General features: G+C 36.9%; 1 protein-coding gene across 2 annotated transcripts in view; it reads right to left on the bottom strand.

Moving 5' to 3' along the window:
• The window catches only part of atp10d (ATPase phospholipid transporting 10D), a 57,319-nt gene that overhangs the window by 27,822 nt on the left and 11,425 nt on the right, over window positions 1-18,072 (bottom strand). The window contains exons 1-5 of one of the 2 annotated variants that reach the window (XM_022666649.2): window positions 16,115-16,821; window positions 4,576-4,780; window positions 1,065-1,150; window positions 821-927; window positions 587-718 (exon numbers count right to left, since the gene is read on the bottom strand). In XM_022666649.2, coding sequence (XP_022522370.2) covers window positions 587-718; window positions 821-927; window positions 1,065-1,150; window positions 4,576-4,780; window positions 16,115-16,509 — 925 coding nt within the window. In that variant the 5' untranslated portion in view covers window positions 16,510-16,821. Of the gene's footprint in view, window positions 1-586; window positions 719-820; window positions 928-1,064; window positions 1,151-4,575; window positions 4,781-16,114; window positions 16,822-18,072 lie in introns of those variants that run through there. The other variant, XM_007235787.4, reaches the window with a different exon arrangement.

Here is an 18,072-nt window from a genome sequence, read left to right as displayed (position 1 = left end):
AATATCGTGCCACATCACTCACCCCTAATTATCACATCAGGGTACTAATTTTTTTGCTGTTTTAAGCAAAAGAAAAACTCACACATTTCTAATTTCCTATTAAATATTTACTAGAGACAGATTATATCTGTAAAGTGTCATTTATTTTACTTTAATACTGGATATATGGAGATATTTGGAGTGCATTATTATTATTAGTATCATGTAATTCTCAATTATTGACTTCTGTTATAAATCTGCTAAAATTATTGTTTTTTTAAATATCTTAAAGGTGTGCAATATCATATCGTATACAATAATAAAAAAGTTTTTTGTTTTTTTGTCATATCGCCAAGAGTATCGTTATGGCGATAATACCATGAAATATTGTGATATTATTTTAGGGCCATATCGTCCACCCCTAGTAGGTACGTATTTCCATTGCAGGGATTCTTAGCAGTTTTCTGAGGCCTTCTAAGTATTTATATCGATATCGGAATTATATCGTATCGACCGAAATTAAGGAATATATCGTGATATGAATTTTGGCCATATCGTCCAGCACTAGTGTGGATGCAATCGATGAGTGAGAGAGAGATATACCTACCAATAGCAGCAGTAAGGCACATGAGCAGCAGTATGACTACACTCCAAAGGACATCTACATTGAGTCTTCGCTCCAGTTTACTGCGCTTATAGCGCGGACCACTGTTGTTCTGCATCGCTTTTGTCTCATGACCTAAAAACAAAACACACACATTGATTCATCAAGCCATCCCTCTAATTAATACATCTGTCCCTCTCCATGTCTTAACTATAGATTACAATGTGTGTGTGTTACCTGCATAGACCACGATGCCTATCACAGTTTCTGTGTTCCTCACTATACAGCTCCTCAGCAGCAGGTTTTCACTATGTAATCCTACTTTTACTTTATTCGGGTGCTCCCTACACACACATACACACAAACACACACGTAATACACAAGAGACCAAAAGCAAAAGATACCACAAAATTATACATTATACACAATTGTACATTACATACAAAAAAAAAATCTTGTTTATTTGTGCACAAAGACTTACATGTAACCTCTAAAGCGCCTCAGATCATCATTGGGGTTTTCACATTCAATACGACTACTAAAGTTTTCAGGAGTAAATTCAGATCCCTAAAAAAGGCACAAAAATAATTGGTCATACATGCATTCTGTACAGTGGCAAGCAAATAGGGGTGTGCAATATGGACGTAAAATAATATCACAACATTTCATGGTATTTTCGTGATAACAATACTCTTGGCGATATGACAAAACATATTATTTAAAAATATATATTTTAATTTTTTTAAAGAATACACTACTGCAACAAAATAAAAAATAAATTAAATGAAAATGAAATTTTATTATTGCATACAGTATGATATGGAACATATGGAATGTCATGATTCTAATAATGCACTTCAAATATCTCCATATATCCAGGATTAAAGTAAAATAAATAGTATTGGACAGATATATCTACTAGAGACAGATTATTACAGTATGGTGATATGGCACGATATTCCAGGGTATAATATTGTTCACCATATAAAAAAAAAATGTTGGCATTATTATTGCGTGCGATACGATATGGCACACCCCTACTTGCAAAAGTATTCAGACAACTTTATCTATTTTACAGACTTGGGAATAGGAAGTAGATTCACCTACCAAAAAGACAATGATCGTAAACATCAAGTCAGAGCTACAAGGGAATAGTTTAGATCAAAGAATATTCTTGTGTTAAAATGGCCCAATCAAAGTCTGAGCATCTGTGGCATGATATGAAAATTGCTGTTCACAGATGCTCTTCATACAACCTGGCTGAGCTTGAGCTATTTTGCAATTTTGCGCTCTGGATGCCCCAAAAGACTTGCAGCTGCAACAAAAGGTGGCTTTACTAAGTATTTCACAATGCAGGGTTTCCGCTGGTCCTTAAAAACCTTTAAAATGTCTTAAATTAAAAGCTGGGTTATTAAGGTCTTAAGTTGTCTTGAATTTACTGTAAATTTGATGTATACAATTTCAGTCAGTTTAATGCTGATGGGAAAGGACATATTAATATTAGTGGCAAGTGGTGAGAACTAAGGTTAGCGAAGCGCTAGCTAATATAAGTGAAGAGCTAGCTAACTTTACTGGAGAGAGAACTAATGTAAGCGGAGAGCTAGCTAACATTAGCAGCAAGTTAGCTAACATTACTGTGGAGAGAACTAAGGTTAGCGAAGCGCTAGCTAATATAAGTGGAGAGCCAGCTAACTTTACCGGAGAGAGAACTAATGTAAGCGGAGAGCTAGCTAACATTAGCAGCAAGTTAGCTAACGTTATTGTGGAGAGAACTAAGGTTAGTGGAGAGCTACCTAACATTACCGGAGAGCTGGCTAATATTAGCAGAGAGCTAACTAACATTAGAGGCAAGCTATCAAAAATTAGTGGGGAAAGAACTAAGGTTACTAAAGAAATTATGACTACATTTTTGGGTCTTAAATGATATTTATTGTGGTCTTAAAAAGGTTTTAAAAAGCGTTAAATTTGAATTAAAAAATTTTAGGGACACATCACGCATCCCACCTCTGAACTAATGTGCTAGAGCAAGGACCAACTACTAGAGATTTTCATAAGTAAAGCATCCACGTTTAAACAGTTACGTGTTGAATACATACGTGTTGAATATATATATATATATATATTAAGTATTCAGCATGTAACTGTTTTAACCCACTTATATATATATACAACTGATATACTTTTATGTGTGTGTGTGTGTGTGTGTGTGTGTGTATGTATATATATATATATATATATATATATATATATATATATATATATATATATATACATACACACACATATATATATATATATATATACACACACACACACACACACACACACACACACATAAAAGTATATCAGTTGTATAGTACAGGTTACTGATTTTAAAGTGCCATATAACGCATTTGTTTCATTTTTTTTACAATTGTTCAAGGATGCCTACATAGAACATTAATAATTTTGGTAAGCGCAAAACATGCCAGATGCACCTGTTTACCGCTTATGATTCGGCCCCAGAATTAATCGTTTATTTAGTAGGAATAAATATTTGAGGGGCTGGTTTACAGCGAGGCACTGCAATAAAACACCTAGAGATTTTTAGTACTGATAAAAGGAACACTGCAATTGTTTCTGCCAACATAAGTCTTCCTCCATAGGGTCACCATCTTGTCAGATTGTCATCTGAATAATCTCATCTGCACTGCTGCTAAACTGGGATTAGGAATGGGCCGCATTTACCTCCTGTGTGAACATAGCCGAAGTGTTTGAATGTTCACAATATGTCATGTACTCATTATTTAACTATACCAACGTAAATACAGTTTTCCTGTCTGGAGGACCTGTAAAGTCTGCAACTACACACATTCATTCAGACATGAAGTGCATGTAAACATCGTGCTCACAGACATTTGTGTGCATTTACTACACAGTCAGTCCCTCAGATAAACACCTGCGATAATTAAAAGAAGAAATCTGACACTTGCTTGATTCAGTGCACAGACGGGCAAATAGGGTAGATTTAGGATAAAGCGCTGTACTGTGAGCTGTTGGTTAGATAACTGTACACATCCAAGCTCTAAAAACAAGGTGTTTCTAATAAAGTTGACAGTGATTTTACAATTCTAAAAGGTCAGGTTCCCAAACAGGGATTAAGTCAAGTCCTAGACTAAATTTTACTTTTAATGGGAAATCTCCATTCAAAAAGATTGTATAGTCTAAGACTAGGCTTAATCCCTGTTTCACAGACTGCTCATAGGGGTTTCTCATTTATTTAAAGATTAAAGAGCATTTAGAGAGAATAGAGGATTTTCTTTACATTTCTGAGGTACAGTTAAAATGTAGCACAAAGGAAGTGATGTAAGAACTGGGTCTGGCCTTGCGAACACTGCTAACTCAGTCAATATTTTATGGGCTTATTTGGTTATGTTTTGAGCACATAAACCAACCTGTATGGCACCTAAGGAAAACGTTCCAGGCTACTAACCAAATTAAATAACCTCCTGGTGTGTTGGGGCATCACTAGTGATAGGGGGAATCCTAGTAAGCGGGTTGGGTAACTGGCGGTGTAAATTGGGAGAAAACAGGATGCACAAGATTCATTTGAAAACAGTAACATTATTTTTTTAAGAAAATTAATTTCTTAAAAAACTTCGGTCATAATCTGCCCTGCCCCCACCCTCTCCCCTCAAATATACAAGTATATCACCACAAATATAAATATAATTGCATTTTACATTTCTTACTTTCTCTCTTTTATTTACATTTTAATATCCACTATAAAAACTTGCATTTTAAAAAGAACAAATGTGATTAATCGCAGTTAATTACAAAATATTATAACAATTATTCTGAAATAATTTTTTTTAATCGACTGACTAGTTTAATTCTTGGTGTGCCTGAAAGGGTTAAGTGGTTCCAACTGTTCACTCTGATTTTGATTGAGTCATAAGTTGAGTCAAGTTGTAATAAACAGATAAGGATAGTGGATAGTGGTATTGGCTCACTTGTTGAGGGAGGTTTCGGACCACTTGTCTCTGCTTAAGGTTCGTTTCTCCATCCAGGTTGGCAGTCTCAATGTGACACACTCCGTTTGTATCGGATGAGTGGAGCAGCACCATGTCAGCGGGAATGATCTCATTACAGCACAGACGCACCACATCACCCACACACACTTCAGCCCAGCGCCGCTCCACATACCGTCGCTGCTTCCTGCAGCACACAAACACAATACATGCATGTTAATGCGCACAATATATTCCTGCAGTCTTCCACAATCTTCATTCACATGCATAAACACACCACAGTGCAGCTCTTCTTAAATTACAACACAAACACACAGACATGAAAAACACTAAGCTCTACTCTATGAACAGATGCTGCTTTAATAAGACATCAACAACAGGGTGGTTAAAAAAAAAAGTCAGGTCACTGGAGCGCAAACTGTAACTTAATCCCGATGCTTTATATCAGCACCACATGGGACTTGGGTGTTGAACAAAGCTAAACAGCTTTAGCAACCTGATAGAAATCAGTTCACAGACCAGCCTGAATGGCCACTTCAATCTAGAGTTTAAATGACCGCTGTAGTAAAGTGGTTTAGCAAGTTTATTTTATTTTTTTATCTTGTTCACAATCAGATCAAATAAGGATTGTATAATAGACAAGTGCAACTTCAATTAAAACAATATTTTTTTTATAATACTCCAACAAATGTTCTTTTTATGACTTCCTCATTAACAAAAGTATTCAACCCCTTAGTCATATACAACATTAATACTTAGTATGTATAGTAGTATGTATAGTATGTAGTAGTAATAACGTCCTTCAGACGTGAAACACAGCTTGACACCTGTTGATCGCTGCAAGAAACTTGTATCTTAGCCCATTCTTTTTGGACAAAGGCCAAAAAGAACATTATTGGGCTTGCAGGTTGCAACAGTCTTCTTTAAGTCCCATCAGAGATTTTCTATGGAATTTAAGTTGGGCAATTGAGACGGCCACTCCAGAATCTTCCAGCCCTTCTTCTGCAACCAAGCCATGGTAGAATTGGTAGAACTGGAGGTATGCTTGGTATCGTTGTCCTGTTGGAAGATTCAACGTCTCCCAAGCTTCAGCTTTGTCACTGACTGTGTGAAATTTCCACTCAAGATCTCCTGGTAGCTAACTGAATTCATGGAGATTCCCTGTTTTCGAAGAAGCGAAACAGACCCAGAGCATTACTGACCCACCACCACACTTTACTGTAGGCAAGGCATTCTTTTCTGTTTAAGCCTCGTTCTTCCTCCACCTGAGTTCCAAGTTTGTCTTGTCGCTTAAGAGAACAGTATCCCAAAACCTTTGTGGTTTGTCCACATGGTCTTTGGCATACTGCAGTACACTCTTCTTATGGCTTTATAGTCAGCAGGGGGCTGTGCCTGGGAGTTCTGGTACAGAGGCCTTGATCTTGAAGTGTTTGGGCTGAAACCTGAGTACCTCCCTCTAAAAAGTCCTGTTGCAGTTCCTCAGCTGTAAGCAGAGGATTTTTCTCCATCTTCCGTTTCAGGTACCAGACAGCAGTCACCGACAGCATACTCTTTCTGCCATGCCCAGCATTTCCACTGTGCCTTTAGCTTTAAACTTGTGAATTATGCTTTCAATTGAGTCTCCTAAAATGTTCAATGTCTCTGCTATCTTTTTACATTCATATTCTTGCTTATGAAGAGCAATTATCTCCTCTCTAGACTTCTCTGACCTTTCCCTGGACTTCAACATGTTGCAACGATACCATTAATTGCTGCTCATTATGGTTCTGTCCACATTCACACGTTACACTTTTACACTTTTAATGCCGGATTGAAAACACCTGATTGCATTTGTCCTTATTTAATCCGACTGTGAACAAGGTGAAAACAATAAAGGTTAAACTTGCAAAAACACTACTGCAGTGGGGGCTGAATAATTTTGAACACAACTGTAACTGGTGCCACAAATGAAGGTAAGATACACAATATGGACAAATGTATTGGGACCACTCTTAATTATTGAATTGTTTCATTAAGCCCCATTTCAACAGATAACAGAAAGCAAGCATATAACCATGCAGTCTAATTTTATAAACATAGAGCTCAGCAATGAAAAAATCAGTTGGCAAAATTTATTTTCTCCTAAATATTCCACAATTGACTGTACTGAATTACTGAAAGGACGAAGTGTTTAAGAAGTACAGCAACCCAACCATGAAATGTCAGACCAGAAAAAAGTTACAAAGCACAGCCTTCAAATTGTAACTGTTCCAAACACCTTCAGCCGGTTTATCAACATCAGCACAAAAACTGTCTGTGGGTTTCCACTGCCGAGTGTCAGATAGAGTGAAGTAAAGCACCTCACGCCTGGGTTTTGGAGCAGTAGAAACATGTTCTGCTGAGGGATGAATCATGCATCTCAACCTGGCAATTTGATCAAAGAGTCTAGGTTTGGTAAATGCCCAGACAACACTACCTTGCTGACTGTATTATACTAACTGTAAAATTTGTTGAAGGAGGAGCAATGCTGGCATAGGCCCCTTACATACTCTTAAAATGCTTAGCAAGACATTTTGGACATCTGTATGCTATGCCCTTTGTGAAAACTGTATAAAGGCCTTTTCTGTTCCAGCATGATTGTGAACCAGTGCACAAAAGTAAGTTCCACAAAATGCATGGTTGGGTGAGTTTGGCATAGAAGAGCTTAACTGGCCTTGAGTAAAATAAGAATTATAAGCCAGGCCCTCACCTCTAGCTTCACTTTCGGTACACATAAATGCTCTTCTGGATGAATGAATGGACAAAGATTCTCACATATACACTCCAAATTCTTCTGACAATTCTTCCTAGAAGAGTGGAAGCTGTTATAGCTGCACAGGGGAGAACAACTCCATATTAATGCCTATGAATTAACATTGATGTCCTAAAAGCACCTGTAGGTGCGCCAAAACTTTTATCCAAATCACACACAATACAGTGCTTTGCATTTTTTTTAGTTTGCAGTTCAATATAGTCATGTGAAAAATCAGGACACCCTTAAAATTTGTCTTTCTTAAAAGATATGGACATTTGACTTTTACTTTAACAAGACTGGGGTGACTTAAGATTTGTCTCATCAATTCAATTAGATTCAAATGTATTTACACAGGACTTTTCACAACAAACGTTGCAACAAAGAAGCTTTACAGAGAACTGGGTCTGAGCCTCGCTTCTGCACGAACAATGGGGACAGTGGAAAGGAAACAAAACAAAACAAAACAAAACAAGACAAAAGGCTACACTGATCTAGATGTCCTACGCTTTGTCTAGGTGTTCACTGGCAAATATTGCTGGTTTGCCTTGCCTGAAGGTCTCAGAGAGCTCCTCTTATCTCACCATTGTAATACCACCTTACTTCAACAAGTCAAATAAAAATCTGAGGTTCAAATAAGACCGTCCCCTCCAAAATGATCTCTAACCATAAAGCGTAGTTGATGTGCTGCACTATACTCTTATTTTGTGACATTTTTACTACCCGCAGATTAGTGCTGAGTGATTATGGCCTAAAAAAGATCTTCGATTTTGTCAAAAAAATAATATATATATATATTTTCGATTATAATCAAACCCCCCGAAAACCCCCTACTAAAAAAATCAAACTACAGATGACAAAGAAATGGTTTAAAACTAGGTAAACCTGTAAAAAGACAACAATTATATACAGCTGTTTGGTGATTAGATGCTTTGGGTTGAGTTGACTCATAGAGTGAATCAATGATTCAAAACAAGCTCATGCATTCATATCACGTGCTGACCTCATGTACACACACAGCCGCAGAGACACTCACACTGACGGATGCTGGATTATACTTCAGAACGCTGGTTTGTGACTGAAAATTGAGAAATAACGCACTAAACGTGTCACAGAAGAAACTTTAAAGGCGAGATTATTATTGTTTTTCACAATTAATGCCGGTGTCGCTGCAGGAACTGTAGGATTTCTAGCTAAATATATCCTTTATCTCACCAAGTGTTTGTGTTGAAAGTGCTGGAACAGTTCAATCACCCTCCACCACACCCAAAAACATCTCTAGTCACAATGGGGCTCTAGTCACTTAACTTGTGACTTTCAGTCTTTAAAGGGTCCGTTCTGCCTCAGCCTTCCTCTCACCTGTAGCGTCTCTCTCGAGTGAGGGCTGAGAATTTTTGCCGGTCTCAGCTGACTGCTCAATCAGCTCACACGTCACAGTATGTAAAATCGCGACTATTCGACCATTTTCGCATCAAAACTGTAATTTGAATTAACCGAAATTATTTGTGAAAATCTCCTAGCACTAGTGCAAATGTAGGAGTGTCCTACCTTTTTCCTCAAAAGAAAACTGCCTTTCTTTTAATTACTGTTTGAAAATGGTTTAACAAAAGACATGTCTTCAGTTTTATGTGTTTGTGTGTGGGCTGTAAATATACTAACTGTAAATTTTGTGTGGAGGAGGGATAATGCTATGAGTTTTTTTTTTTTTTTTTTTTTCTTCAGTCGTTGGCTTAGGCCCCTTAAGCACTCCTAAGATGTTTCAGACTGTAAAGACATTTGACAACTGTATGTGAGGCACTTTGTGAAAACAGTGTGAGAAAGGCCTTTTCTGTTTCAGCATGAAGTTAAAATACATCTCCTCCAAAATGCTTTCTAACCAGTTTGGAAATTATTTTACAAAAGAATTTGTTTCCCCCCTTACTTTTTTAAAATCGAATGGCCATATTTTTAAACATGTAAAACAAGATGGTCCAATTCTTTTCACATTTGATCACGAGATCTAGCCTGTATTATAGGTTTTACACCAAGCTGGGGATTAACTACATGTAAGTGTGTCTTTGCACATCAAATCTATTATTAGAGGGGCTGAAGTGCGTTGGAGCGTACAAAGCAACCTTGATAATATTATGGGACATTCCTCATGGGTACACAAGCAATCACACACTTCAAACACACACACACAGACAAGCACATACACACAAATACACACACTTGTAGGGTGTGATCTATGTTTAGGGCACCTTTGGCCTAGAAATATGCACACTAATAAAACAATCATCGATACCATAACAACTGGCCTGAGAGAGTTAACCATTAATTTAGGCTCAGTAGTTTTACTTATTAGAAACTTCTACAATATTCAACTGACCAAGTAGGTTTAATAAAAACAACAGCATGTATCTTACTTTTAAGGCTTTACATTTTTATATTATGATTACACACAGCCTTAAATAAAACAAAAAAGGTCTACTCGACCTGATGCATCTACAACACGCACTACTGACCTTTGTGCAGTAAAAAACAGTAGACCAGAACAACACATGCCTAATTATTTATGAGGGTAACCGTAGGAGCTCATGTACATCTTTAACATCTTCTAAAGCTTCACATTCAGAAACTACATCAAACTACACCAAAACAATTAAGTTGCATTATTATTATTATACAGTTAGAGGAACATACAGAGAACACTGCAAGACTGGACCCACCGGTATACCTCAGAAGGTCAACAAAAGGTAAAAAAAAAAAAAGGGACAGTTCACATGACTGGGTCCAAGGATTAGCATTAGCACTGCCATAAATCAGAGAGCGAGAGAGAAAGATGTGTCAGACTGGGTGAGAGAGAGAGAGTGGAAGAAAGAGACCACAGAGACCAGCCTTTGTGAGCATTGAGGTCTAGTGTATTCCCATTACAGTAATGTCAAGAGGCCTTCAGAGCTACAGCCTCTTCATTACACCCACATACACACACACAAACACACCCACACCCCATCCCCCAGCACCAACTTGTGAGCTGTACTTAACTCACATGCTGTAGCTACTCTACTCTGAGCAGAACTGAAAGTAAAATATCTAGCAAAAGACCCCTAAAATAATATAATAAAAATAATATTAAAAAAGAGGCCATTTTACCAAATTGAAAACCCCTGGAATATAATCAAGAGAAAAAAGGATGGTCACAAGCCATCAAACTGAACATAAAGCTGCACTGCTTGAATGTTTGCACCAGGAATGGCATAACGTTATCCAAAAGCAGTGTGTAAGACTGGTGGAGGAGAACATGCCAATATGCATTAAGCCTGTGATTAAAAAACAGGTAATTCCACCCAATATTGGATACATATTTTGAAAACTGAAAAGGTTTGAAAACTTTATAAATATGAACTTGTTTCTTTGCATTATTTGAGGTCTGAAAGCTCTGCATTGTTTTTGAAATTTCTGCAAATTAATGTCCTAAATGACAATATTTTAACTTAGAATTTGGGAGAAATGTTGTCCGTATTTATAAAATAAAACAACAATGTTCATTTTGCTCAAACATATAACTATAAATAGCAAAATCAGAGAAACTGATTCTGAAACTGAAGTGGTCTCTTAATTTCTTATAATCATTAAACATCCATGTATATACATAAAAAACCTGATTAAAAAACATTCAATATATTTAAGTGCACTTGGAGCTTTTAAAGATTAATTGGTGGTATCACCAGAATCACCAACAGCTTCCTTTGCTAAAGAGTCTTTGCCTTAATAAAAAAAATTTAAGAGATCAAAAATGAGGACAGGGAACAAAGAGAGAGAAAAAAGCGAGCACATTTATAAGAGGTGTTTATAGCATGGGTCAGGAGGTGTGTATTTATGTGCATAGTGTAAAAGATGGTAAACATGGATACGAAAGAAAACATGTTGTAGCCTTTTCCTTTAGAGGCTTAGACAACATCCATTAGGTATATACATAAAAATAGTTTAAAAATTAATAATTCAATATATATTTAAGTGCAATTGGAGTTGGACAAACTAATTGATGCTATAAACCCCAATCAAGTAGTAAAGGGTCATGACTGAAGTACAGACTGAAGTTTTTTTGAGGAAAGATAAGCTAGAACCAGGTTAAGTTTATTTATGTGGTAACTTTATTGTGTAGTCATCAGCCAATTTACACTACCAGTATATATGTCAGTGCACAAAGTGTCTAAAGTCTGCTCACACAGAGTCAGAATGTTAGGTAGAAAAAAAAGCATATAGATAAAGTCTGAAACTAACAGCATTTCTTTTATAGGCAGACTGCTTTATTATGTCCTCTTGAGGATGAAATAACTGGCTAACACTTTATAATAACTTTTATTCATATACTTTTAACTAATGATCAGTAGATGAGCACAACGCAGTAGTTCATCAGAATTTGAATATTAACAAATGCTCACACATGACACTTATTGATATTCATAATAAAAAGGTTAGCAAATCATTACCTCATCAGAATTTGAACATTAATAAATTGCTAGTAAATACAAATTTTAAACCGGGCAAATGTTTATCAATCACAGTTCATGTTGCCAATGCGTTTATTAGTATTTACAAATGTGATAGCAACTTTTTAGTTTGTTAAAATGTGACGAATAACAGTTATTACTCATTAGTTAATGGTATATTTATGAAAGTTATTATAAAGTGTTACCAATAACTGTGTCCTATAACTCTGTCTCCTCCTATGGAGACATCACGTTCCTGCTTATCTGCACCATTATATGTAATTATACATTGTCTCTTTGGCCTCATATGAAGACACTTCCTGTACCACATGACAACATTACACCTAAATGATTGAAAAGATGGTGGGAATCCCAGTCAAATGTTTCTAAAGCCAGTCCAAACAGTAACACAGGACCAGGTATAAAAAAATAATAATAATTGAATGTTATGTTTAAACCCATTTTATTTATTTACTGTAGAAAGCAAAAAAAAATGTTTTTGGACTATTTCAGTCCTTCTAATTCCAAATGGCACGGATAATTAAAATAAACTCCTATCCCCAAATAAGGACACTTTCTGTACGAAGACTACATTTAGTTTTTATACTTGTTGGGTCCTGCTAATCCCAAACAGCTAGGAGAAATAAAAACGTTATATATATTTAAATCTGGATGACCTTTCTAAACTCTGATGTTATGATTAAAGACTAAACAAATGACACCAAGACAGCAGCAGAACAGCTCAGTCTGAAATTGGAAATTGTTTGCCAACTTTCTGTCTTTCTGTCCAGACAAATGCTGTCTCAAATTATGATGGTCCTGGATTATCCTGGATTTTCACCCAAAAATGATTACTAAATACTAGATTACTAAAACTTTGATTCAGACAAGAGTGGCTGTCTTTCTTGTTTAGAATCCTATCTTGAGTTGTGTGAGCAGTGTGTGTTGGAAACTATATTGCAGAGCAGATTTGACAGGACTGAGGAATGATCTAGAGATTTTTTGATCAATTATTTAAGTTTGTCTCAGTGCAGCTTAGTCTGTTCACGTCCACAAAGAACCAACAACTTTGAGACAGTGGGGAAAAAAAAGACTCATAGCAGAGAGAAAAATGAAGAGAGGAGATTTATGAGAGATATGGTGTTTACAGCCTGGTTTAAAGGTTATGGTGTAAAGCCTTAGTGCACTGTAAAAAATGTCCGTGAAAATTACAGTGAAAAACTGTGAAATGGCAACAGAAATAAACCGTAAAGCAAGAAGAAGCTTATTGTTGTAGAATAAACATTGAATTACCATAGATTAAAAAACGGTGAAAAATGTTAATTTTAATTGTTTTAACATGTGAAATATATGGTGAAAAGCTGAAATGGTGACAGCATTGGACAGTCATATTAAAAATAGCACATTACTGTATTATTCACGGTGTACAAACCTTAAATAAAAAACATGCCGTCAATTATATTTTTTACCATTTTAAGATGTGAAATATACACTGTAAAAAAAAAATCTTGTCAAATTTACGGTGAAAAACTGGCAGCTGTGGTTGCCATTTTTTCACCGTAAAAAATACAGTGATCTTGTAAATGGCTTCACGGTAAGGTATATTATCACTTGTAAAAACAACAGTTTGAAAACGCTGCCAGTATTTCACAGTAAAATAAACAGTTGCAAATGTATAAGATATTACAGTTTAATTCTTGTCAACAGTAAATTTCATATTGATAAACCGTTTTGTTTACAGTATATTCTTGTGAAAAAAGTATATTACATTGTGAAAAGCAGGGCCTGAATGGGATGTAACGCAGCTGTCTATGGGGCGTGGCTATGTTAATTAGATGTTTAGTTCAGAGACATCACCATGATGTAGTTTCATAGCGGTTTTATCCACCTGCCTGGGTTTTACATTATGTGTATATAAGTGATTTCACTCTCCGAGCGCATCTCTGTGCTGTAAGTGAGCAGTAGTCCAGTTAATGAAGCGCTTTTGAAAAAGATAATGCTGTTTAAAACTGTATGTTGTTTACAGCGTGACTCAAAGTTATTGGAAAACCACAAAAAATTGCCATAAAATTGGGCAATAAATGCTGTGGAATGGATCATTTTTCACTTAAAAAGCAACAGGGTTACATTGTGAATTATACAGCTATACCAGGGGTGTCAAACTCATTTTGGCCGAGGGCCACATTGGCATATTGGCTGTCCTCCGAGGGCCAGATGTAACTTATAAATGTAATAAAATGTAACCAAATGTAATATATGTAAATGAATGTAATTACTCCTTAATGTTAAATAACTCTCAATATATTATTTATTCAATCAAATATTACAGTTGCATGGAAAAAATGTTTGCTTGTTGCTCTATTAACATAAATCCTTTTAATTTGTCATGTCATGAAATCCAAAAACTCCATCAATCAAGAACCAAACTATTCAAGTGAATAGAAATGACATCAAGTTATATTAACTTTGAAATTATTAACTGAAATAAGGCTTAATAAATATAAAATCAAAAATTGTGAGCTGTTAAGAACATAGCATTTCCTCAGATTTAGCAGTTCCTCATCCAACCACTAGTGGGAGCTGCAGCAGCAGCACCACAAGTCCGCAGTCTTTACTGAGTCAGAGCTACAGCCCAGCCACGGGCTACAGGGCTCAGCTCAGCCAGTCTGGAGCGTTTTTACAATTTTTAAGTTCTTCTGTGTATGAAATAAAGATTTTTGTAACCGAATAATACAGCTCTCTACAGTTCATCTTTCAGCCCAATCAGCTAACAGCAGCCGTTTAGAGCATGAGTCACTGCTGGGATTACATTATAAACAGGTCAGTTATCGCGCTGCTAACCTCAGGATGTTTATAACTACGGAGTTTAGTGGACACACCACGGCTGCAAGGTTAGACTGTTGAAGGCTACTGAAGACTATTAAAGGCTATTGGAGGTTATTGAAAGGGTTATTGAGGGCAGAAATCAGTAAAGGCTGGTTAGATAAGTGATTCACGTCCTCGTACTTTGCTGCGGTGAAACTGCGACTAGCGCTGTCACAGTGATGTTTATTAACGTCATTAAAACAGATTTTGTCAGCTATTGTCTTATAAATGTTTACACAGAACTTATATCTCTCCTAAAAAGCGTTTATTTTGGTCAGTAACACTCTTCGTAACACAAAAGGCATACCGGTCTTTCGCCTTGAAGCACAGCCGTCCGTCTGCATCAACTTCTCTTTTTCTGGACATTATGGGATAAACATTTATATGTCTCAATTCCACCCGCGAAGTTACACCTTCCCTCCGGCAGGGTTTCCACATCAATGACTACACTGCCGTGTAGTGGCAGTAAGCCGTAACTTTGCGGGTAATACAATCGACAAGCATTGTGGGAAATGTATTTTTTGGTCAAAGAACGCTTCTGACTTATTTATTATAGACACTAAGATCTTACAAGCTCTCGCGGGCCACATAAAAAGACGTGGCGGGGCACATTTGGCCCGCGGGCCTTGTGTTTGACACATGTGAGCTATACCATGAGCCTATATACACTTTCACCGTTATTTTAACAGTAACTCCTCTTTATTAGTACATTTTCAAACTGTTGTTTTACAAGTGTTAATATACCTTACCGTGAAGCCATATACAAGATCACTGTATTTTTTACGGTGAAAAAATGGCAACCACAGCTGCCAGTTTTTCACCGTAAATTTGACAAGATTTTTTTTTTACAGTGTGCTGAAACCTAAAAGAAAAAAAAGAGCAAAAACCTTAATAGAACCACCACTACCGTAAACCACGGTCTCTGCCACTATATTGGTCCACGTTACTGTAGGTTTTATTGTCATATATTATAGTTTTTTCCTCCTTTTGAACTATGAGAACACCTAATATAATAAATGACTCCTTTTAACACTGACATGAGCAAAAATTCTTTGCTTGTCTTGCTGTGTGTTGTACTAACTTCCTGTTCGCACGGTCAGAGTTAAAAATATATCTAACAAATATCTTTTCTTCACTTCCACTTCTTGGTATTTAGTAAAAAAAGAAAAAAAAAAGAAAAAAAAAAAACACCTCCTTGTTATTGGCTATGGAGTGAGATAGTATGTGTTTAAAACACAAGCCCAGTTAATTACATACTACTAAATTATCCTAAACTATAATGTGAATCATTTTTGATATGACAGAAAATGGAGAAAGAAGACATCACTTCTTTCCTCTTATGCTGTAATCAGTACTTAGCTTAGTGTTATATGAACCTTTTTATATGAAACATTTTTTTAAAAAGCTTGTTCACCTGTCGTATGCATCACACAGCAGGTTGTTGACCTGCCGGTCAGACTTTCTCCTTCGCTGATCCTCCCATAGGTCTTTTACAGCTGTGACGGACATTACCAGAATAATGGGTATGATTGAGATCTCTGGCTGAAACGCGTTTACAATGGGCACGAAATTCAGCGCAGCCAGAAAAATAAAATATACATTAGCAAAGCGATGAAGCTGCTCGAACAGGTTCTTGGGGATGAACGAGAGGAAGGTGTACTTAGTGGTCCTGATCTTATTCCCACTGTACTTCCTCTGCAGCCCCTCTGCTTCCTCATTATAAACCCACTCAGGGACCACGACCCTCCTCTTCTTGGCCTGAGGGTCTCTCTCCACGACTTCTTCCTCTGTTTCTGCAGCTGAAGCCATGAAAGCTCCTACAGACACCGAAACCTCAGCTTCAGCAAGAGACGACAGGGGCAAACACCCCTGAAGTCCAACTCAAACAAAAGCTTTAAATCCAACATGTCCAGCAGCTTTCAGAAACTTGACGGTTTGGTAAATACACATCCCATTGGCTTCTGTTTCTTTATTAATTCCTTAAGAATTCCTAACTCCAAGTCCTAAACCTGTTCAGTGCGGCTTCTTCAGTTCCTCTTCAGACTGTTAGATGTTTCCACGGATCTACTGAGAAGAGCGTGTGAGCGTAGTGTGTGGCAGACGTATCTGACGCCAAACCCGACAATCTAAAGCACACATACACACAGAGGGCCGCTCCTCATCCAGGAAACAATCCCATGGGTCATAAACAAGCCCAAGTCAAGAAGTGCTTTCGAAATATAGGACAGTAAGATAAAGTGGCTGGTAAATGAATGCCCAAAGGTTACAGCTGATGATCAAATGAGCAAATGTTCAGTGCTGTCTTCTCCTTACTGAGACATCCAGTACTAAAAACAGCAATTATTACCCTGCAGCTGCTATAGAAAAGCTACAGGAGCTACTACATGAGCAGCAGTGAGGTCCAATAGGGTGTGCTCAGTCTATCTCTAAAGATAGCAGTAAGTATTTTACTATAGCCAGTTAAAAATCAATACCTCAACAGCAGTGAGTTTGTTTAACAGGACTGCATAGCTCAGGGGCTGAGAAAAATCAGCCAACATCTCACTGACGTCACACCAACTTCTACATTTACCTGTATTTCCCAAAAAAACCCGCCCACCTTATTTATACAATCAAGAATCTACCCCACCTCTTCAGCAACAAAAGAACAGAGAGCAGGGCAAGTCAAAGTCAAGGCCAATCACATCCTTGATTCCGTATTTCCCGTAGAGACTGGTTTTATTATCTTTAAACTAAGTTTCCTGCCATAATAAAAATGCAATTATACTGAACGTACAGCATTCCTGTCTGCTTCACTGTCTGCTGAAGTGAATGGCTGTGATATAAGCCATGCTATAAAATCATTCTCAAAGCAAGAACCAATCATGGATATGATCATGAATATGATCTAAACACAGAGTTTTATATAAAACAACATAATATAGACATACACCAATCGAGAATAACAATATAATATTAATATAGGTCTCCCACTTAGAAATCATGGTAGAGTCTGACATTTTTATCTTAAGTGCATGTCCACTGTGAGAGACATAAAAAAAAAACGGAAATCGAAATGTATGATTTAAAAAAAAAAAATATTTGTGTGTTACTGCTGCAAATAAGTATTTGAGAACCTGCCAATCAGCAAAAATTCTGGCCCTCAAAAGACCTGTTAGTCCGCCTCCAAAAAGTCCACCTCCACGCCACTTATTATTCTAAATTAGAAGCACCTGTTTGAGGTGTCCACCACACACAATCAGTAAGACCTCCAACTACCAACATAGCTAAGACCAAAGAGCTGTCCAAAGACACCAGAGACAAATTGTAGACATCCACAAGGCTGGAAAGAGCTACAGGGCAATTGCCAAGCAGCTTGGTAAAAAAATATCA

The sequence above is a fragment of the Astyanax mexicanus genome, chromosome 7 (assembly GCF_023375975.1).
Source record: "Astyanax mexicanus isolate ESR-SI-001 chromosome 7, AstMex3_surface, whole genome shotgun sequence".
NCBI classification, from domain to species: Eukaryota; Metazoa; Chordata; class Actinopteri; order Characiformes; family Acestrorhamphidae; genus Astyanax; species Astyanax mexicanus.
Note: the sequence above shows the minus strand (reverse complement) of the source record. Positions and strands in the feature narration are given on the sequence as shown.